Consider the following 23,588-nt stretch of genomic DNA (forward strand, 5'->3'; position numbering starts at 1 on the left):
TGGCAGGTTGTCTTTTAAAACATCCCAGAGAGTGAGGGAGAGCGGGGTAGATAGAAATAGAAATAGATACAGACTGGAGAAGGACATACTAGGCCGAGGGGCAGTGGGGAGGGAGAGATAGAGAGAGAGGGGTAGAGAGAGGGGAGAGGAGAGGAGAGAGAAAGAGGGAGAGTAGAGGAGAGGAGGAACAGCTTGCTAAACACAACACACTCGTTTACTGTACCTACCTTCACCACGAGGGGGCAGTAAAGACTGCTCCACCACAACAGACCAATGGAAGAGAGAGTATGGTATACCAGCTCCCTCATGTGGTAAATTATCAGTCAAACATAACTATTTTTTTTTAAAGACGACTAGTCACCAAACCTTTATTTTCTGAAGTGCTAAGGCCCACCTGAACCCTTTATTTTCTGTATATGACGAATTTCATTCCAAAACAATATCCATTTTCAGAAATGTTAGTAAATCAACTTTTATTATTTAAAGAAATTATGAGAGTTTGGTGTGTTTTTTCCCTGTCTAATCATGTCATGGGGCTGTTCGATGACAGACATGTATTTGTTTAAAATCTATCACTTGATGGTTTCGTTTCAGAGAGACCAAATGCTATATATCCGCCACATTCTCAGAGAAATAAGTAGTACTGCTAGGTTTTACACAGTCAAATGGAACAAATAACTACATTTTTGTATAGAGAGCAGTACAAATGATACATTTATGAAATCAATGTTTAAATAAAAAATGTAATAAAAATGCAATACAGTAATAGGAGATCTGTATGTAAAACATTTGACATTTTAGTCATTTAGCAGATGCTCTTATCCAGACGACTTACAGTAAGTGCATTCATTATAAGATAGCTCGGTGAGACAACCACATATCACAGTCAAATATACAGGATAGGAACATTCAAGCTAAACAATGGATTTGCGTATAGCATTTTGACATCCCACACATCAAACCCATAAGCAATCACTGATTAAAAAACACAAATGTGAAATTTAATGTATATAATGTTTTGGAAAAAAACTCTTCATTTAATCTCTTGATGTGGTGAGGTACCTATAAGCAAAAGCTATAACTTTTTCAACTCTATTTTCAAGAGCAAAAACAAACAATTCTTCTCCACATCTTCAGCAGTCGGTGTTGCTGAGCTCTGACAGGGGAAACTCCAGTAATGTCATATGTCTCCCCAACATCTTCCTCTCCTGTAATCAAATCATTCCCATCTTTAATTGTATTAAATGTGTTCTCCTGCTCTAACAAGCCACTTCCCCATCTCTATCGCTATCTCTCTCTCCTTCTCATCCTTCCATCATTCTCTCCTTCCTCTACTACTGTCAGTTCAAACGAGCCGTTTCCCCATCTCATACGCTATCTCTCTGTCGTCCCTCCCTCCCTCCCTCTCTACTGATGTCGGTTAATTAGCCACTGTGTCACACCCCCTTGTCATCAACATCCATAAAAACGACCAGCTGGGTGACCTTTGGTGACCTTTCTCCAGACTCCGTCAGTCATAATGGCTGACTAGAGGATCTAGGATCTGGGCTGTCTGGCAGGGGCTGCTTTAATGTTTTGTAGACCTCCTCCTGCTGCTGTTGGTTTCTGCCCTGAGGTTGTGAGGGGCTGTGTGGGGCAGTGGGCCTAGTGTTAGGGAATAGGGGCTAGTGTGTGTGCTCAGTAGGGGACAGTATTGGAGACTAAGTGGTGGAGGGTTGGGGGTCTTGGGGCCCATAATGACCTGTTGTGTGTTGTGGAGCTGTGAACCATTCGTTGGAGGACAGAGAGGCATTGTGTTACACTGGGCTGCCCACGCTGGCTACACCACTGAGAACCACCACAGGCTGTGTGTGTGGGGGGGATGGGGGATGGGGGTAAGTGTGTGTGTGTGTGTGTGTGTGTGTGTGTGTGTGTGTGTGTGTGTGTGTGTGTGTGTGTGTGTGTGTGTGTGTGTGTGTGTGTGTGTGTGTGTGTGTGTGTGTGTGTGTGTGTGTGTGTGTGTGTGTGTGTGTGTGTGTGCTTTTGTTTCTGTCTGCCTGTCCGTAAGTCCGTCTGTCTGTCTATTTGAGGCTCTGAGATCAGGTGAGGTGTCTAGCCTGTGAGGAACACCTGTGGATATCACATGTATCAACGCGTGCTGCTGTAACCACATGCAGATCATCCGTTATTGTCTCGGTGCGTGAATATACAAGACTGTTAATGTTTGCTGAGAAAAACATTGACACCACGTATGAAGAATACTGAAAATCGCCCTATTTCTTTTTCCTTTCCTCTCTTTCTTCCCCCTTTCATGTCTTGCTCCTCTCCGCCAACAACAGAGTCTTTCATTCGGGCATCTCAGTGGCTGCCTCAGGCCCTCAGGCCCTCTGCTGTTCGCTCAGCTTAATTAAATGTTCTGAGAAAAACTCATGATTGGAAAGTGACTAGTCTCTTCTCTCCTCTCTCCTTTCTCATCCCTCAGGCCAATTTCCCATTGATTTTCCCATGCATCTTCCTTTTACCCCTCTGATCAGCATCAGAAAGACATTTTCCTGAGAAGTAAACTACGTTTTGCAAGTGAGTAGTCTGCTGGATGAAGCTCTTTCCCTCTGTATCCATAGCTATACAGCCAGGTCTCTTTTGGGAAGGAGGTCTTCTGAACTCAATAGGACTTCCTGGTTCAATTAAATGTTACAGAAAAAGTGCATCTGCACCAACACCTTGTGGTTAGAACGTCTGCCATGAGATTGGAAGGTTGGGAGTTCGATCGCCGGCCCGAGTCATACCAAAGGCTGTAAAAAATGGGACCCGATACGTCTCTGCTTGCCACTCAGCATTAAGGAGATGGATTGGGGGTAAGTCCCTGCGATAGACCAGCGTCCTGTCCAGGGGGTGTACTGGCACATCAAGCTGCCTCACGCTACAGAAACAGGGGATCAGCTCCTGCTCCTATGAGCCGTTCTGGCTCTCACAAGCAAGTCTACTTACTATGATCTATATAGACAACATAACTACGTATGCGTTGAACTCCTTTGCTCAATAACACAGGAATCCACAGCAGTCCTGGGCAACCATACAGGTGCCCCCCTCCACCCAAAACCACATGACACCCAAACTCAGCACTGTCTGAATGAGAGGGGGGAAGGTAGGGGGAGGCCTGGGGCTAAAAGTGGTGCTGTCTGCAGCCTCTCATACCACCACTGCTATAAGCCCTAATTGGTTAATTGGATCACTGCTGATTGAGGGAGACCTCAGAGGTTATTATTATGGGAGGCTGGGATAGTAACCTGGGGTTACCCTTATTATACACTACATGACCAAAAGTATGTGGACACCTGCTCGTCGAACATCTCATTCCAAAATCATGGGCATTAATATGGGGTTGGTCCTCCGTTTGCTGCTGTAACAGAAACCACTCTTCTGGGAAGGATTTACACCAGATGTTGGAACATTGCTGCGGGGTCTTGCTTCCATTCAGCCAATGGACCATTATTCCACCTCCAAACTTTACAGTTGGCACTACGTATTGGGGCAGGTAACGTTCTCGTGGCATCCGCCTAAACCCTGATTCGTCCGTCGGACTGCCAGATGGTGAAGCATGATTCCTCATTCCAGAGAACGCGTTTCCACTAGTCGAGAACCCAATGGCGGAAAACTTTACACCACTCCAGCCGACGTTTAGCATTGCACATGGTGCTCTTAGGCTTGTGTGCGGCTGCTCGGCCATGGAAACATATTTCATGAAGCTCCCGACGAATAGTTCTTGTGCTGACATTGCTTCCAGAGGCAGTTAGGAACTTGAGTGTGTTGCAACAGAGGACAGACAATTTTTACACGCTACACGCTTCACCTCTCAGTGGTCCCGTTCTGTGAGCTTGTGTGGCCTACCACCTCACGGCTGAGCCGTTGTTGCTCCTAGACATTTCCACTTCACAATAACAGCACTTACAGTTGACCGGGGCAGCTCTAGCAGGTCAGAAATATGACAAACTGACTTGTTGGAAAGGTGGCATCATCACTGAACTCTACAGTAAGGCCATTCTACGGCCAAGTTTTCTATGGAGTCTATGGAGATGGCATGGCTGTGTGCTCGATTTTATACATCTGTCAGCAATAGCCGAATCCACTCATTTGAAGGGGTGTCCACATACTTTTGTATATATAGTGTAGTTTACTTAATATGTAATACATTTTTCTATTTGAGAAAAATCTTCACATTTTTCGTAAATATTTGACTTATCTATTCATTGTGTATTTGAATAGGGACAGAAAGAAAAACATAGGTTTCTTTATCTATGGTGACATTATGACAAAAGGGGCAATCTGCAGTTGTTCGTCCATTTTTGGACATAAATTAAGGATATGTACCCATTGATTCGTGGAGAATATAACTTAGAAATGCCTCAGGAGCTTAGTTCAACTGTCTTACTCCATCAGAACCCAAAATATAAGCTTGTTTTACTCCAATAAAAATATACATATATATATTTAACCTTTATTTAACCAGGTAGGTCAGTTGAGAAGAAGTTCTCATTTACAACTACGACCTGGCCAAGATAAAGCAAAGCAGTGCGACACAAACAACACAGAGTTACACATGGGATAAACAAACGTACAGTCAATAACACAATACAAAAATCTATATACGGTGTGTGAAAATGTAGTAATGGAGGTAAGGCAATAAATAGGCCATAGTGGCGAAATAATTACAATTTAGCAATTAAAAACTGGAGTGATACATGTGCAGAAGATGAATGTGCAAGTAGAGATACTGGGGTGCAAAGGAGCAACAACAAAAAAATAACAATATGGGGATGAGGTAGTTGGGTAGGCTATTTACACATGGGCTGTGTACAGGTGCAATGATCAATAAGCTGCTCTGACAGCTGATGCTTAAAGTTAGTGAGGGAGATATTAGACTCCAGCTTCAGTGATTTATGTAATTTGTTTCAGTCACTGGCAGCAGAGAACTGGAAGGAACGGCGGCCAAAGGAGGAGTTGACTTTGGGGATAACCAGTGAAATATACCTGCTGGAGCACGTGCTACGGGTGGGTTCTGCTATGGTGACCAGTGAGCTGAGATAAGGTGGGGCTTTACCTAGCAAAGACTTATAGATGACCTGGAGACAGTGGGTTTAGTGACGAATATGAAGCGAGGGCCAGCCAACGAGAGCATACAGGTCACAGTGGGGCTTTGGTGACAAAACGGATGGCCTGTGATAGACTGCATCCAATTTACTGAGTAGAGTGTTGGAGGCTATTTTGTAAATTACATCGCCGAAGTCAAGGATTGGTAGGGTAGTCAGTTTTACGAGGGTATGTTTGGCAGCATGAGTGAAGGATGCTTTGTTGCAAAATAGGAAGCCAATTCTAGATTTCATTTTGGATTAGAGATGCTTAATGTGAGTCTGGAAGGAGAGTTTACAGTTGAACCAGACACTTAGGTATTTGTAGTTGTCTACATAGTCTAAGTCAGAGCCGTCCAGAGTAGTGATGCTAGACGGGCGGGCAGGTTTTGGGCAGCTATCGGTTGAAGAGCATGCATTTAGTTTTACTTGCATTTAAGAACAGTTGGAGGCCACGGAAGGTGTTTTGTACGGCATTGAAGCTCGTCTGGAGGTTAGTTAACACAGTGTCCAAAGAAGGGCCACAAGTATACAGAATGGTGTCGTCTGTGTAGAGGTGGATCAGAGAATCACCAGCAGCAAGAGTGACATCATTGATGTATACAGAGAAAAGAGTCGACCCAAAAAATTGAACCCTGTGGCACCCCCATAGAGACTGCCAGAGGTCTGGACAGCAGGCCCTCCGATTTGATACACTGAACTCTATCTGAGAAGTAGTTGGTGAACCAGGCGAGACAGTCATTTGAGAAACCAAGGCTGTTGAGTCTGCCAATAAGAATGCGGGGATTGACAGAGTCGAAAGCCTTGGCCAGGTTGATGAAGATGGCCTCACAGTATTGTCTTTTATCAATGGCGGTTATGATATCGTTTAGGACCTTGAGCGTGGCTGAGGTGCACCCATGACCAGCTCGGAAACCAGATTGCATAGCGGAGAAGGTACGGTGAAATTTGAAATGCTCGGTAATCTGTTTGTTAACTTGGCTTTCGAAGACTTTAGAAAGGCAGGGTAGGATAGATATAGGTCTGTAACAGTTTGGATCTAGAGTGTCACCCCCTTTGAAGAGGGGGATGACCGCGGCAGCTTTCCAATCTTTGGGGATTTCAGACGATACGAAAGAGAGGTTGAACAGGCTAGTAATATGGGGTTGTAACAATTGCGGCGGACAATTTTAGAAAGAGAGGGTCCAGATTGTCTAGCCCGGCTGATTTGTAGGGGTCCAGATTTTGCAGCTCTTTCAGAACATCAGTTATCTGGATTTGGGTGAAGGAGAAATGGGGGAGGCTTGGGCAAGTTGCTGTGGGGGGTGCAAAGCTGTTGACCGGGGTGGGGGTAGCCAGGTGGAAAGCATGGCCAGCCTTAGAAAAATGCTTATTGAAATTCTCGATTATCGGAGATTTATCAGTTGTGAAAGTGTTTCCTAGCTTCAGTGCAGTGGGCAGCTGGAAGGAGGTGCTCTTTTTCTCCATGGACTTTACAGTGTCCCAGAACTTTTTGGAGTTTGTGCTGCAGGATGCAAATTTCTGTTTGAAAAAGCTAGCCTTTGCTTTCCTAACTGCCTGTGTATATTGGTTCCTAACTTCCCTGAAAAGTTGCATATCGCGGGGGCTATTCGATGCGAATGCAGTACGCCACAGGATGTTTTTGTGCTGGTCAAGGGCAGTCAAGTCTGGAGTGAACCAAGGGCTATATCTGTTCTTAGTTCTAAAAATTTTTGAATGGGGCATGCTTATATAAGATGGTGAGGAAAGAACTTTTAAAGAATAACCAGGCATCCTGTACTGATGGAATGAGGTTTTGTTTGTAAACAAAGGAAATGTGCCTGAAAACATGGTTAAAACTATAATTTTGATATTGTGGATGGTCAGTCCTTGCATCCATACCAGTGTCTATGAATTTGAGAGTGGTTACATTTCTCCAGCCCCATCCCTCAGCTTTTTACTGAAAGCGAGATCGCTTTGTTATTATTTCAGTTGCTGATTGCTGCTTTAAGTGCTCAGACTACAGTATTATGACAACACATGAAACCCAGTTCCTTCCTTGTTGGTAATTGGGATATATTTGATTATTAATCATTTCAGATGTAGCAGCACTGAGAGATACATTGTAAGAATGGCTAAGCTAAATAAATAGTCAACATCCTACACGTCTGTGTGACAAGATGCCATGACTAGCCCGGTGCTGACACTATGACTGAGGGGCCACTGCCAGCCAGTCACAGACGCCATTGTCCACATTATTTTTTCACATTATTTTAATACCATAATTTTCAACCTCCTGCTAATGACTCAGTCCCATAATTCCCTCTCTCTCTCTAGTTGTCTCACTCTACCCATCTCTCCCCATCTCGCTCTCTAGTGGTCTCACTCTACCCATCTCTCCCCATCTCTCTCTCTTCTTTCTCTCGTTCTTTCGTTCTCTCATTTTCTTGATATCTTGTTTTCTAGTTCCATCTCACCATCTCTCTCTCTGTCTCTCTCCATCCCTCCATCACAATTGAGGTAACTCGGGCCAGTGTAGATACGGACCCAGGGGCGAACAATAGGCCATTCATGATGCCTTGCAAATGCAATGATGATCCTGCTCTCTCTAAACCCCCCCGCCCCAACCTCCACCAGCCTCCACAGCTGCACAGGAATGCGGTCCAAAAAGTCCCCCCCCCCCCCCCCCCAAACTTCCACCCTCACCACTATCGCAACCAAAGCCAACCTCAACCCCCTTCCCAAATAAAAAGAGAGAGGGCAAGAAATGGGCAATTCTGCAGATGGAACACAAAGAGAGGATTCATGGCTTTAGTCACAGACACTCACGGGAAGAGAGGGGGACCCATTTAAGTGTTGCGCAGCTGCACTGATTCATTGCAAAAAATGGGTGAGGAGAGACAAAGGTCAGCAAGCAGCATAATTTTTTATTCATCCTTCTGGAATCTGCATGAGGCCGTGCACATTAAATCACTATATCGCTAAATCACTAAACCATGAATCACAGGGAGCCATGGCATCAGTATGATATGGCATCAGTATGGTCTGACAGTGGTCCTGGGTGGCTGAGTTGGTAGAGCATGGCACTTGCAGTGTCAGGATTGTAGGTTAGATTCCCAATGAAGGCCACTCATATGAAAATGTATGTACGTACTACTACTACTAGTCTCTTTACAAAAAGTGTCTGCTAAATGGCATAGACAGTGCATTTGGAAAGTAATCAGACCCCTTGACTTTTTCCACATTTTGTTACATTACAGCCTTATTCTAAAACGGATTAAAGAGTTTTTCTCCTCATCAATCTACACAAAATACCCCATAATGACAAAAGTTTTTAGAAATTTTTGCATATTTTTGAAAACCTAAAAACTGAAATATTACATTTACATAAGTATTCAGAGCCTTTAGTCAGTACTTTGTTCAAGCACCTTTGGCAGCGATTACAGCCTTGGGTCTTCTTGGGTATGACGCTACAAGCTTGGCACACATGTATTTGGGGAGTTTCTCCCATTCTTCTCTGCAGATCCTCTCAAGCTCTGTCAGGTTGGATGGGGAGCGTTGCTACACAGCTATTTTCAGGTCTATTCGATGTTCGATCGGGTTCAAGTATGGGCTCTGGCTGGGCCACTCAACGACATTCAGAGACTTGTGCCGAAGCCACTCCTGCATTGTCTTGGCTGTGTGCTTAGGGTCGTTGTCCTGTTGGAAGGTGAACCTTCACCCCAATCTGAGGTCCTGAGCACTCTGAAGCGGGTTTTCATCAAGGATGTCTCTGTACTTTGCTCCGTTCATCTTTCCCTCAATCCTGACTAGTCTCCCATTCCCTGCCACTGAAAAACGTCCCCACAGCATGATGCTGCCACCACCATGCTTCACCATAGCGATGGTGCCAGGTTTCCTCAAGACATGACGCTTGGCATTCTGGCCAAAGAGCTCAATCTTGGTTTAATCCAACTAGAGAATCTTGCTTCTCATGGTCTGAGAGTCTTTAGGTGCCTTTGGAAACTCCAAGTGGGCTGTCATGTGCCTTTTACTGAAGAACGGCTTCCGTCTGGCCACTCTACCATAAAGTCCTGATTGGTGGAGTGCTGCAGAGATGGTTGTCAGATCGGTGCCTCGACACAATCCTGTCTCGGAGCTCTACGGACAATTCCTTTGACCTCATGGCTTGTTTTTTGCGCTGACATACATTGTCAACTGTGAGACCTTATATAGACAGGGGTGTGCCTTTCCAAATCATGTCCAATCAATTGAATTTACCACAGGTGGACTTCAATCAAGTTGTATAACTCTAAAGGATGATCAATGGAAACAGGATGCACCTGAGCTCAATTTCGAGTCTCATAGCAAAGTGTCTGAATACTTATGTAAATAAGGTATTTCTGTTTTTGTTTTTTATAAATGTGCCATAATTTCTAAAAACCTGTTTTCGCTTTGACAATATGGGGTATTGTGTGCAGATTGATGAGGGAAAAAAATAATTAGATCCATTTGAGAATAAGGTTGTAACATAACAAAATGTGGAAAAAGTCAAGGGGTCTGAATACTTTGCAAATGCACTGCATCTGGCATCAATAAGAACACTGTTTCAGTTAATCAGAGCATATTAATATCTGGACATGATCTACTAATAAAATATATCCTGTATGACGTGGTATAAAATACATCTGAATGTTAGTCCCAGGATATATCAAATCAAATCAAAGTGTATTTGACACGTGCGCCGAATACAACAGGTGTAGTAGACCTTACAGTGAAATGCTGAATACAACAGGTCTAGTAGACCTTACAGTGAAATGCTGAATACAACAGGTGTAGTAGACCTTACAGTGAAATGCTTACTTACAGGCTCTAACAGTGCAAAAAATGTATTAGGTGAACAATAGGTAAGTAAAGAAATAAAAACAACAGTAAAAAGACAGTGAAAAATAACAGTAGCGAGGCTATATACAGTAGTGAGGCTATATACAGTAGCGAGGCTATATAAAGTAGTGAGGCTTTATACAGTAGCGAGGCTATATACAGTAGTGAGGCTTTAACAGTAGCGAGGCTATATACAGTAGTGAGGCTTTAACAGTAGCGAGGCTATATACAGTAGTGAGGCTTTAACAGTAGCGAGGCTATATACAGTAGTGAGGCTTTAACAGTAGCGAGGCTATATACAGTAGTGAGGCTTTAACAGTAGCGAGGCTATATACAGTAGTGAGGCTTTAACAGTAGCGAGGCTATATACAGTAGTGAGGCTTTAACAGTAGCGAGGCTATATACAGTAGCGAGGCTATAACAGTAGCGAGGCTATATACAGTAGTGAGGCTTTAACAGTAGCGAGGCTATATACAGTAGTGAGGCTTTAACAGTAGCGAGGCTATATACAGTAGCGAGGCTATAACAGTAGCGAGGCTATAACAGTAGCGAGGCTATAACAGTAGCGAGGCTATATACAGTAGTGAGGCTTTAACAGTAGCGAGGCTATATACAGTAGCGAGGCTATATACAGTAGTGAGGCTATAACAGTAGCGAGGCTATATACAGTAGTGAGGCTATAACAGTAGCGAGGCTATATACAGGCACCGGATAGTCGGGCTAATTGAGGTAGTATGTACATGTAGATATGGTTAAAGTGACTATGCATATATGATGAACAGAGTAGCAGTAATGTAAAAGAGGGGTTGGCGGGTGGTGGGTGGAGGGACACAATGCAGATAGCACGGTTAGCCAATGTGCGGGGACACTGTTTGGTCGGGCCAATTGAGGTAGTATGTACATGAATGTATAGTTAAAGTGACTATGCATATATTATAAACAGAGAGTAGCAGCAGCGTAAAAGAGGGATGGGGGGGGGGGCACACAATGCAAATAGTCCGGGTAGCCATTTGATTACCTGTTCAGGAGTCTTATGGCTTGGGGGGTAAAAACTCTAATTACTAAGATGGTATCCAGGGCAGGCTGAGTGTCATAATGTAACTAGGAGTAAATATGTGAGCCATGGAGGGTAAAGGCTACACCTGAACCATGGAGACGTGGCCTGGGGCCTTCCATCCACATTCTCCATTTCCCAGCATGAATGATACGCCATTTTGTCACTCACATGGCCTGGTTGTTTATAGTGTTATGAAATTCTAATTTTAGAAGCGATGTTAATCAATTAGAACAAGTTGTTAAAAAGATGTAGAGATTTGGGTCAGAGTTGGAGAGGGTTGATTAGGTTTGAATTCCTGTTAGTTGCTTTGGATGTGGAATTTTTCCATGAGAATAGTTTCATTCCTGAATTGTCCTGAACCCTGATTGACGTCAAACCTGTTTACAGATGTTCTGGCCAATAGGTATTTGATGAAATGGTTTTGAACTACATATTTTTACCTGTTACTAACTGTAAAATTGAAGTGTCAACAAAACATGTCACAATTAATGGGGGAAAAACCCAAACAAGTATAAGCTAACTCTGCCTGTAAGTACAGAATATTTCCATCAATCAGGAAGCAATAGGTTGTCAAATACAACCATGCTAATATATGCAGTTCCTCCTTGTCAAATTATTTCTGGGCTTCTATTGAGTGCGTCATCATTCTGAACAAACAGCACCATTCACATCAGCCCTACGTGTCCATTGACATGGGAATGACTGTCCTCAATTATACACACGACAGTCGAACGCAGAATGTGACCCACTGCATGAATATGTTGACCGCTGTCCATGTTCCCTTGTTCTCTCTCTCTCTCTCTCTCTCTTTCTCTCTCGTCAGCTTTCAGGCATTTCCCAGTGAAACTATTCTATGGACTGAGGCCAACACAAAAGGGCAGCCATCTCTCTCTATTTCCTTCTCTCGTTCTTTCTTTTCTCCTCTATCATTTCACCATCAGCATGCTATTTTCCAGGACGCAAAACTGGATTCCCCTTTTTGAATCTTTCTCTGCCACGGCTATCATTTTAGAACATGACATCACAATGACATTCATAGTATGTAGCTGCAGGCTTATTGGTTCATTTGAGAGTAAGAGATTACATTTTGGGGGGATAGAGCCACAAACATGAACCTAAAATGGCTGCTGCTGCCCCATATCACCCCACATGCACCTGGGGAGTCAGACATAGTGAATCCTGTCCCCTTGAACCTGCTAGTCATGAGTTCCCCATCCCCTCTCTCTCTCCTGCCACAGCACCATACAGACTCTTGTGACAGCAACAGGAGCAGACACATTAGTGCAGCCGGTCACATGGCAGGTTAAAGCAGGGATGTATGTCTCACTGTGGTTAATAGATGGACATGTGAGTTCTATTTTCCACAGAGCTTTGTCAGCCCCTGGGGCCCATGGCCCTGGATGGGAGAGATGGGATCTGGATAGGAGAAAGATATGGACAATCTCTCTCTATGTTATATGAAAATATTACCTTTGTACCAAAATGTAAGTAATTCATTGTATTGATGAGCACATTCAGTCCCTTATCTTGTGTAAAGTGGAACAAACAAAAGATTGAGCAAAATGCATTTACAAACAATTCAAATGACTTTCTTTAAAATACACAGATTGACATCAGTATTTTGGCAAGAAGTCTTATATTTTGGCAAGAAGTCTTAGTAGTAGCCTATAGAATATGTCTGTTTCATAGTTGACTATAAACAGATAGAGATTAATTATATTTAGGCAATAAAGTTGCACTCAACTTTATTTTTCTAAAAGCCCCACTTTTTCCTCATAATTACTAGCTATTGAACTAATATATTTCAAAGATAATATTTAATCAAACGAATGTTAACTTATACATTCAAAAACGGATGATCTTTTAGATGTAAATAGCTTATAATAATCGACTGATTAGGCCTAAAAATAATAGATTGCACGTCTGTAATTCTTGAGAAAAAATCGAAAGCGAGATGAAAATCAAACGAAAGTTATTGGACCAGGACATCAAGTTCACTTTTTTGGTTGGCCTCCTTTTAAAGTTGTTTACAACTCGTATGCGCCTAGTTGTTCATTCATTTGATCTATCCTTCGTGCGTTTCTCCCACACTATCAAGACAATTGTTTTTAGTGCAATTTATACAATTTATAGACTATATATATATATGAATGCATTTCTCCACGATTAATGCTACGACAATGAATAACATATTATGAACATTCTGATTGAACTAACCCTATGATAGGCTTATGAGTAGCACAGAGAGTTTTGGTGCGTTATTTAACAGGAATTCTGAACAGAATGAAAGCATTTCTAGAAGACCTATAACATTTCTCGCCTATAACTGACTGAAGAAACTCTTCCGGCATAGCCTTGCTGCAGGATCCCAGTGTTATGAAAGTATATAATACAATTGCAGCTTTGCTAAATTGAGAAAATTGTAAAGCAGGTGCTTATTTCGTTAGTTAATGGTATATTGAGAATTTCTAGAATATCTAACGCTAATTTTGGCAACGGAAAAAAAATGAGGATTTCATGTGAATTAACAAAATAATGACAACTTCAATCACTGCTAATTAACAATTTACTTTTAATTTGGAGTCTCACTAAAAAAACAGTTTCGTTTTAAATAAATTCAAACATATTTTTACCTTCTAGTTACAATACATTTGGAATACTCTAAGTAAACATCTCGCATTCACATAAAAAAGGAATGCCATGCCCTGCATAAATTCACAGTGATTTTTATTTCACCTAATGCATAATATAACATAGCCTACAGCACAGTCACTCTGAATCACAAAATAAATATCACAATTAATTCCAACTTGCTCTTTGCCCGTCAGATTCCTTTGCTTGCTTATATAAATCAACATAAAATCAAACCTTTTGTCAGCATATGAGTGAGAGGCTTTTTCTTTAAACTCCTCTCTCTCATACACAAACAGAAGTAGTCACTCACATCAAGGCCAGGACAGGGCCTCAGTATCCCAGTGTAGTCAGAGGGGTGTATGTAGCCCCCATCCTGAATCCTGCACCCTCAACCAACCCCTCTCCGACGAACCCACCAAGACCAGCACCCAAAGGCCCAGACCCATGGTCTCGGTGGACATGAGAATAAAACAGATGGAGAAAGCTAGTCCAGCTAGTGCAGTCCTTGGATGTTGTGTTATGTGTGAGATGCTGTGTCTGTGTAGTAACACAGGGCCCAGAGACACACATCTCTTTCTTTTCTCTTATCATTTTTTCAAGATGCACAAAACTGCTTTTTGTTCCTCTCATTTTTTCATTTAGGAGTCTAATGGAATGGGGCTTGCAGGGCATCTGATCACATGGTTACAATTCACCTGAGATGACAACAAAGAGGCTAAAGAAGAGAGAGACGAGAGGGAGAAAGGGAGAGAGAGAGAAAACTGAGACACGGATTCAACATGAGAAGGAAAAGGGAAACACTGGCGGTTATTGTTGCAATCAGTGTGTGTGTGTGTGTGTGTGTGTGTGTGTGTGTGTGTGTGTGTGTGTGTGTGTGTGTGTGTGTGTGTGTGTGTGTGTGTGTGTGTGTGTAAATATCTGATATATTAATGACTACAAGTAAGTTACTTACAAGTTACATAGAATACAGACAGTTACAGTAACAATACATTCAATGCAGTAAACGTCATGAATGATTTGACCTCAACAGCACAACCTTACACACAGAACACTCTGGATCTTGACATGTATTTTAGACGCATATGTAATATTTTTAAGGGACGTCCAAGAGCAATTTGGAAGAGCAATATCGGAAGTGAGAAAAGTTACGTATTTCATAGAGTATAGGGGTGAAAGGTCACGTACATTGACCTCAGGATTGGGGCCATGAGGTCCTTATTGCTGGTCAACAATGTAGGGATGATGATTTTGGATCTAATTCAACTCCTCCAGCAACTCACTCTACCCTATATCACTTTTTGTCATATTTCAGTACTATATCAGCCACAGGCAGTACTGGAAATGTACCCAATTGTCATACTTGAGTAAAAGTAAAGAAACCTTCATAGAAAATTACTCAAAAGTGAAAGTCACCAGTAAAATAATACTGAGTAAAAGTCTAAAGGTATTTGGTTTTAAATATACCTAAGTATCAAAAGTCAAAGTAAAGGTATAAATCCTTTCATATTCCTTATATTAAGTTAACCAGACATCACGATGCTCTTGTTTTTTTTATTTCTGGATAGCCAGGGGAACACTCGAACAGTTCATTTACAAACGAATAATTTGTGTTTAGTGAGTCCTCCAGATCAGACGCATGTAGGGATGACCAGAGATGTTCTCTTGATAAGTGTGTGAATTGGACCATGTTACTGTCCTGCTAAGCATTCAAAATGTGACGAGTACTTTTGGGTGTCAGGGAAAATGTATGCAGTAAAAAGTACATTATTTTCTTTATAAATGTAGTAAAAGTAAAAGTTGTAAAAAATAGAAATAGTAAAGTACAGATACCCCAAAAAACATATTAAGTAGTACTTTAAATAATTTTTAGGCCCTAGACCGAATTCTTTCATTATTAATTTCCTGGGGTTAACGATGACCTAGGTATAAGTAACATATTCACTGCATCAAATAGGGCCTTATCAACTGTATAATGACGTTATAATGAATATAACGACGTTGTGTATTTTAATCCCTTGGAGATTTTTCGTGAAGTTTAGTGTACTTTGACCACAAATGTATTATCATGATTGTTTATTTATTCAATATAACATGTCAACACATCAAACAAAGCAGGCCTTATTTGGTTCCTAAATAGAGCCAGTGTAAAGTCACTTAAGCCACTCTGATGTAAAATCTCACCTCCTTTCATTGGAAATATTAGTGGTGACGGACGGACAGGCAATAACAGTAACCCCGTCGTCCAGTAAGAAAGCCGGAGAATATTAAATGACCAATAGGCGTCCAGCGTGTGCGCAAGAGGGTGGCGTCGACTCAGTGTTGGAATGCTGCCTCTCAGAATGTTTTCCACTTTCAATCACTTTTTTTTCTCCCGTTCCTTCTCACAACGGCGCTCTTTAAGCTCCGGTGCGCGATACAGAGCGGCCATTCATTGAAGGGCAAACCAAACGAGGGGGCAGGGAACAGGGCGAGCGTCACACTGGTGGACAGGGGAACGCACGAACTCCCGTGTTGAACGGGCGACCTCCTAAACTCTGCATTGGTAAGTTTTGTAACTTTATTTTCCATATGAACATAAAATAGACTTGTTTACGCTTTTGGGTGGAATTTCAGAAATATCCAAATCTTATTAGCTAAGAGGTTTTTTTAATTCCCAAGATGATGTTGGGCTGAATTTTACGGGTTTTTCTCAGCTTTAGTCTAAAAATAGGATTAAAACAGTAAAATACATATTCTCAAGATTATTTAAAGATAAATACTGAAACATTTAGGATGTTCGTTTTTAATATTCAGTTTTCTTCATGAACCTTGTTTATTTGGAAAATAGGCCATCTTGGGTGAAGCAACCCTTCCTATGATTAGTCTATAATGGCATATGGACTGATATAAAATGACAAGAACCGGTGGATTTGGTCTTCTTATTATGTAGCCTATAAACTGGTTCCAGTGGACATATATTAGCCTATATTTCCTTACATTTTGTGGCCTAACATAACTGTAAACAAGAAAACATTGTATGGATGCCTTTCTGTTCGTCTCAGAGCTAACGGCCTTTTCTAGGCCTACCATTGTAATGAAAATATCCACTGGGAATAGACGTTGAATTGACGTCAGAGTTGGGGTCTGACCTCATTGCCCAGTGTAAAATGTGTTAATCGCCTAATTTTGTTCTATTCTATGTTATTAATTTCAGGCGACATCGGTGGAAGTGAATGGGAAGTGCAAAGGACAGGATTTGGGTACATTCGATTACGCACAAGTAGGCTATGGGTTTACGCGTGGCATTTAGGAATAATTCCATATAAAGGAGCGAGTCCGGAGCACATCGCTCAGCTGTAGCTTAAAGTTTTGCATTCTCTGAACAAATTGACCAAATTTTCCAGCAAGGATATTTTTTTTGTTGCCAATCGATAATAGTCTATACATTAAAATGTCTGGAGAGGAGCACAGTCTATCCGAGGCAGAGTTGAGTCCCGGGGGCTCAGATGATGGTCACTCTCTGTCACCGGCACACTCCGGGGCCACCGGCGGCCGGGACTCCCCGCTCATCGGTCCGTCGCAGCAACTGACGGGGCTTTCTGGCGCAGATGGCGGCGGAGAGGACGGTGGACTAGTACCCAAGTCAGAGGTGGATATGGACCGGTTCCCCATCGGCATCCGCGAGGCGGTCAGCCAGGTGCTGGACGGATACGACTGGACGCTCGTGCCCATGCCCGTGCGCGTAAACAACGGGAACAAGAGCAAGCCGCACGTGAAAAGGCCGATGAACGCCTTCATGGTGTGGGCGCAGGCCGCGCGCCGTAAACTGGCGGACCAGTACCCTCACCTGCACAACGCGGAGCTCAGCAAGACACTCGGCAAACTGTGGAGGTGGGCATTGGCAGGCATTGAAATGAATAGGCCTACGTGGGAAATTGATCATCTATAGGCTACCTGTAGGCCTTGTTGGCGTTTGTGTGTAATTGGAGCATGACTCATGCATAAAGTCCTACTGTCTTCAGATACATTTCCTTCCTGTATTTTTCAAATATGTTTCTGAAATGAAAGGCACTATGTTATATAACCATTAACGTTATTTAGCAGACACACTTATCCAGAGCAACTAGGGTTAAATGCCTTGGTAAAGGGCATTATTATTCACCTAGTCAGCATTGGGATTCAAACAAGTGACTTTTCAGTTACTTGACCAACCCTCTTAACCACAAGGCTACCTGCCGCCCTGCCATGACCATGTTTTGTCCCACAGGCTCCTGAATGAGAGTGACAAGAGGCCTTTCATTGAGGAGGCGGAGCGACTGCGGAAACAACATAAGAAGGACTACCCAGAGTACAAGTACCAGCCCCGCAGACGCAAGAACGGCAAGCTGGGGACCAATGGTGAGGGAGTGGAGGGAGCAGAGGGGGAGGGCAGCCACGCCCAGACCCATTACAAGGCCCTCCACCTGGATGTGCACAGTACAGGGGCTGGGTCCCCCCTGGTCGACCTCCACCACCATCATCACCACCACCCTGCAGGTGAGTTCAACTTTATTGGTTAATGAATTTACCCAGTACTATGAGTAAATCCTACTTCAACTAGCTAGGGCAAACAATAGGCCACCTGGCATCACACGGCCTTCTGTAACCTGAGAGAACAAGAAGGAAACAGAACTACCGTCTCCATTCCAAATGTTTCACTTCTATTGCTTTGCCGATCGGTATGTTTCCTTTTCCTTCCAGGTCAGGGTCACAGCCCGCCAACACCCCCCACCACCCCAAAGACAGAGCTCCAGTCTGGAAAGATGGCGGAGGGGAAGAGGGAGGGCGGCGGTGGCTCAGGGTCCTCCCGTGGAGGAGGCCTGGGGGTAGGAGCAGAGGGGGCCTCAGGGGGCCATTCATCAGCGGGCGGGAAACCCCACATCGACTTCTGCACCATGGACATCGGCGAGATCAGCCACGACGTGATGGCCAACATCGAGCCCTTCGACGTCAACGAGTTTGACCAGTACCTGCCGCCCAACGGGCACCCGGGGGTTGGCCAGGGCGGCGGCGCCACACCAAGCTCCTCCGCTACATCCTACGCTTACGCCCTCGCCGCCGCCAGCGGTCACTCAGCCGCCTGGCTCTCCAAGCAGCATCAGCATCAACAGCCCTCCCCCTCAGACGCCACCAAGGCCCAGATCAAGAGTGAGTCCGGGGCGGGGAGCCACTACGCAGAGACTTCCTCCTCTTCGTCAGGAACCCATGTCACCTACACCCCCCTCAGCCTCCCCCACTACGGATCAGCCTTCCCCTCGCTGCCCTCCAGGGCACAGTTTGAGTATGGGGAGCACCAGGCTCCGGGGCCGTACTACGCCCACTCCAGCCAGGCCCCGGGGCTGTACTCAGCCTTCTCCTATATGGGGCCCAGCCAGAGGCCCCTCTACACTACCATCACTGACCCCTCCAGCGTGGCCCAGTCTCACAGTCCTACACACTGGGAACAGCCTGTCTATACCACCCTGTCACGGCCATGAGAGACTGAGATGCATGGGATTGGATGTGTGTGTGTGTGTGTGTGTCTCTACACCACCTTCTCACAACCCTGAGAAAGGGATTTAGAAAGACAAAGATTGGAAGGGTGTAGGGTGGCTACTGAATATGTGTGTGTGTGTGTGTGTGTGTGTGTGTGTGTGGCAGGTTAACAAAGGATGGATATCTTACTGATCTTGTATTGGGATTCATTGGGACTTGACAGTGTATCTCTTTCCATGGAGGCCTTATAATCTTTTACTGTACAGTATATTTTCTATCACAGCCAATGGTCAATAGCCAATCAGAATAAACCTTTAACCAATGTGTGCCATGTTTTAGTGTGTAAGGTCAGGATCCCAGCTGCCAGAGTGTCATAGTGTATAGTAAGAGGGCGTATTGTGATGATGAGCCCAGAGCACAGAACTAATACCGTAGTGGCAAGAAGGATACACATAGGGTTTCAAAATGCTGCTAACTTTCCCCAAAATTCCCCATTTTTCCAGAAATCCTAGTTGGAAGTTCCTGGAATTAGGAGGGAATAAGAGGGATATCCAGGAATCCTCTTACTGGGATTTCTGGAAAAGTGGGGAATTTTGGGAAAGTTAATGGAATTTTTCCAACCCTAGCTACCTATATAACAAAGATTGATTAACATTGCCGGTAAGGACTGGCTTTCAGCGGGTTTCGACAGGCTATCAGCCTAGGACAAATACAATGTGATGTTTATCAGAACTGGGTTGTTTTAGATTGAAATAATCCGATTCTATTAACCAAACTAAAGGAAATGTTTGTGTGACTTCATTTTAGTATTTTTTTATGTGTTTCTTGGTTATTTTTTATATGACTTTACATTCTGGTTCGATATTACACTGACATGTCTTCAACACTGCTTCTGAAAGAAAATGTTTATTTCAAATAGGTCAGTTTACTTGGGCAAACAAAAACTTTATGCGTTGGTCTACGGGCGTCAGGTAGCCTAGCCGTTAAGTGCATTAGGCCAGTAACTGAAAGGTTGCCGGTTCGAAACCCTGAGCCGGCGTGGTGGAAAAATCTTATTTTCTGCCCTTGAGCAAGGCAGTTAACCTGCAACAACTACTCCCCGGGCGACATGGACGTCGATTAAGGCAGCCCCCACTGCACATCTCTGATTCAAAGGGTTTGGGTTAAATGTGGAAGACACGGTTGAATGCGTTCAGTAGTGCAACTGACTAGGTATCACCTTCTGCGATGCTGCTTGACTCATGTGTTGCGTTGTGCAAAACCATAGTTGACGAGGAAAAAGGACATTAAAAAGAATGGAAAGAGAATTCCTGGAAACACTTTAGCATAGAGTTCTGGAAAGCAGCACGTTACCTCAACTCAATGTACATGTGCCAATAACACTTTACATGCTCTAATATCCTTGATGAGAATATATGGCAGACATTTCGCTTATCCTACTCATAAATAATAAAACAATTGTTGAAGTCACTGGACTTTTTGTTTATTGATATGGATTGCATTTGTTCGCTCTGGTTGCTTCTAATTCCATTTGTTGACCAAATTATCAAAGCAAAACAATCTACATGACTCAGCAAGTACAAAATCGGCAAAATCTTTTTGTGAGGAATTCTCTAGCTTTAAACTAAAGATGTACTCTTAGTGAGAATTAGTGAGCCGTTTAGAACAAATGCCACATGCTATAGTTTATGTACATAGGTTTTCCCCTCTGCATCTCCCTTTTCTGTATCCGGTTTAATGTCCCTCTCGGCTCCCTCTGCAATGTGAATGATCACCACGTCTCTTCTTCCATAGGGGATTTCTACGGAGTCATTTTATACTGACCCTCTCTGCTTTGTAGTTTTTATAAAAAATAATTTAATGTTAAGCTTTTTTTCTCTGAATTTTGTACATTTCTGGATAGTTTCTAAAACTTTGTACGCCACACATTTGATGCATCTGCTTTCTTCTACAAGAAACAACAATGTACAAATATTATTGATGTTGTCATTACGTTGTCATTCTATTAAAGCAATTTATTTATACAAAACTGAAATCTTTTGAAATTCATTGCACATTGAGAAAATGCGTTATGATATATAATAATATATATTTTGTCCTACAAAAGCATCAGGTAAAAGGATAACAAGTAACAACACAACATTCGGAAAGCAATGCCATTCGGAAAGTATTCAGACCCCTTATCTTTTCCCACATATTTTTTACGTTACAGCCTTATTCTAAAATGGATTGAAGAAATTGTTTCCCCCATCAATCTACACACAATAACCCATAATGACTAAGCGAAACAGGTTTAGAAATCTTAGCAAATGTATTTAAAAAAAAAATAATCTTATTTAAATAAGTATTCAGACCCTTTGCTATGAGACTCAAAATTGAATTCAGGTGAATCCTGTTTCCATTGATCATCCCTGAAATGTTTCTACAACTTGGACATGATTTGGAAAGGCATACACTTGCCTATATTAGGTCCAACAGTTGACAGTGCATGTCAGAGCAAAAACCAAGCCATGACGTTGAAGGAATTGTCCGTAGAGCTCTGAGAATGTATTGTGTCAAGACACCGATCTGGGGAGGGGTATCTAAAAAAATTTGCAGCATTGAAGGTACCCAGGAACACAGTGACCTCCATAATTCTTAAATGGAAGAAATATGGAACCACGTATTGCCACTCGGCCAAACTGAGCAATCGAGGACCTTGGTCAGAGGGGTGATCAAGAACCCAATGGCCACTCTGACAGCTCCAGAGTTCCTCTGTGGAGATGGGAGAACCTTCCAGAAGGACAACCATCTCTGCAACACTCCACCAATCAGGTCTTTATGGTAGAGTGGCCAGGTCGAAACCACTCCTCAGTAAAAGGCACATGACAGCTGGCTTGGAGTTTGCCAAAAGGCACCTAAAAGGACTCTCAGACCATGAGAAACAAGATTCTCTTGTCTGATGAAACCAAGATTGAACTCTTTGGCCTTAATGCCAAGCTTCAAGTCTGGAGGAAACCTGGCACCATCCCTACGGTGAATCATGGTGGTGGCAGCATCAGGCTGTGGGGATGTTTTTCAGCGGCAGGAAATGGGAGACTTGTCAGGATCAAGGGACAGATGAACAGATCAAAGTACATAGAGATTATTGATGAAAACCTGCCCCAGAGTGCTCAGGACCTCAGACTGGGGCCGAAGGTTCACCTTCCAACAGGACAACAACACTAAGCACACAGCCAAGACGATGCAGGAGTGGCTTCGGGACAAGTCTCTGAATGTCCTTGAGCGGCCCAGCTAGAGCCAGGACTTGAACCCGATCGAACATCTCTGGAAAGACCTTAAAATAGCTGTGCAGCGACGCTCCCCATCCAACCTGACATAGCTTGAGAGGATCTGCAGAGAAGAATGGAAAAATCTCCCCAAATACAGGTGTGCCAAGCTTGTAGCATCAAACCCAAGAAGACTCATGGCTGTAATCGCTGCCAAAGGTGCTTCAACAAAGTAGTGAGTAAAGGCTCTGAATACTTATGTACATGTAATTTCATTACTTTTTTAATTTTAATACATTTGCAAAAAATCCCCAAAACCTGTTTTTGCTTTGTCATTATGGAGTATTGTGTGTAGATTGATGAGGGGGGGGGGGGGGGGGGGGGGATTTAATCAATTTTAGAATAAGGTTGTAAAGTAATAATTTTTTGAAATAAATCAGGGGTCTGAATACTTTCCAAATGCACTGAAAACATCACTAATAAATCAAATCACTGCCATGTAGTCAGTGCTACAACAACAAGATCTCTGTCCCACAACACAAACCCTTCCCCTAAGCAGTTTAATTTCTGTTTGTGTGTGTGGCAAGCTAAAATTGACTGCTAATTCGCTGCGTTTAATCGGCTGAGGCTGCATGTTACTCAGAGAGACAAAGAGAACCATTGAATATGAGAGGGAGGGAGGGAGGGAGCTAGAAGGGGAGAGGGCCAGTGAGAAGGCCAATAGCTACCACAGTCAGTACCCTACTTTACACATGGACTTTCATAAATGCCCTGCCTTAACTTACTCCCTCGGGCCCTGTCTCCCTCCCTCGCTACGTTTGCTCGCACTTCACAGTTCAGCTACGAAATGTAATGGATTCAAGCATTCAACAGCAGTCAGCAACCTAGATGATGGGGTAAAAATGTTGATGTTTTAGCTAGTTAGACAGTCTCACAACGCACAAGTTGATACCCAAACTCTTTGGATTGATAAATCATGTGCCATGCTCTACACAGTTGATACTTGAGGCAAGAAACACAAATAGAAAACGTAAAAAAAAAGGTTAATTCTTCAACATTTAAAATATGTTACACTCAAACACATTATTGCACAAAAATGAACACCTAATTTTTCCATAGCTCTATATGCCTTGTACAATTATCTGTGGTTTTGCCTCCCTCTAGTGGGTCAATGTTGTAGTGCAAGGCCAAATGCCTCATCACGTGGCT

The 23,588-nt window shown here is 43.1% G+C and overlaps 1 protein-coding gene and 1 long non-coding RNA gene across 2 annotated transcripts; one reads left to right on the forward strand and one right to left on the reverse strand.

Annotated features, from left to right (window-relative positions):
* Positions 1–456: 456 nt before the first annotated feature.
* LOC129839335 (uncharacterized) lies at positions 457–14,420 on the reverse strand. The gene is made up of 2 exons (XR_008757002.1): positions 13,949–14,420; positions 457–1,208 (listed from the first exon to the last, which is right to left on the reverse strand). It is a non-coding gene; the product is annotated as an uncharacterized LOC129839335 (long non-coding RNA).
* A 956-nt stretch (positions 14,421–15,376) lies between these two features.
* Positions 15,377–21,160, forward strand: LOC129839459 (transcription factor SOX-10-like). Its single transcript, XM_055906938.1, has 4 exons — positions 15,377–16,180; positions 16,832–17,508; positions 17,885–18,153; positions 18,358–21,160. The coding sequence occupies exons 2-4, from the start codon at positions 17,069–17,071 to the stop codon at positions 19,131–19,133; spliced, it is 1,485 nt and encodes a 494-aa protein (XP_055762913.1). The 5' UTR covers positions 15,377–16,180; positions 16,832–17,068; the 3' UTR covers positions 19,134–21,160.
* Positions 21,161–23,588: the final 2,428 nt, after the last annotated feature.

The sequence above is a fragment of the Salvelinus fontinalis genome, chromosome 40 (genome assembly GCF_029448725.1).
Source record: "Salvelinus fontinalis isolate EN_2023a chromosome 40, ASM2944872v1, whole genome shotgun sequence".
NCBI lineage: Eukaryota > Metazoa > Chordata > Actinopteri > Salmoniformes > Salmonidae > Salvelinus > Salvelinus fontinalis.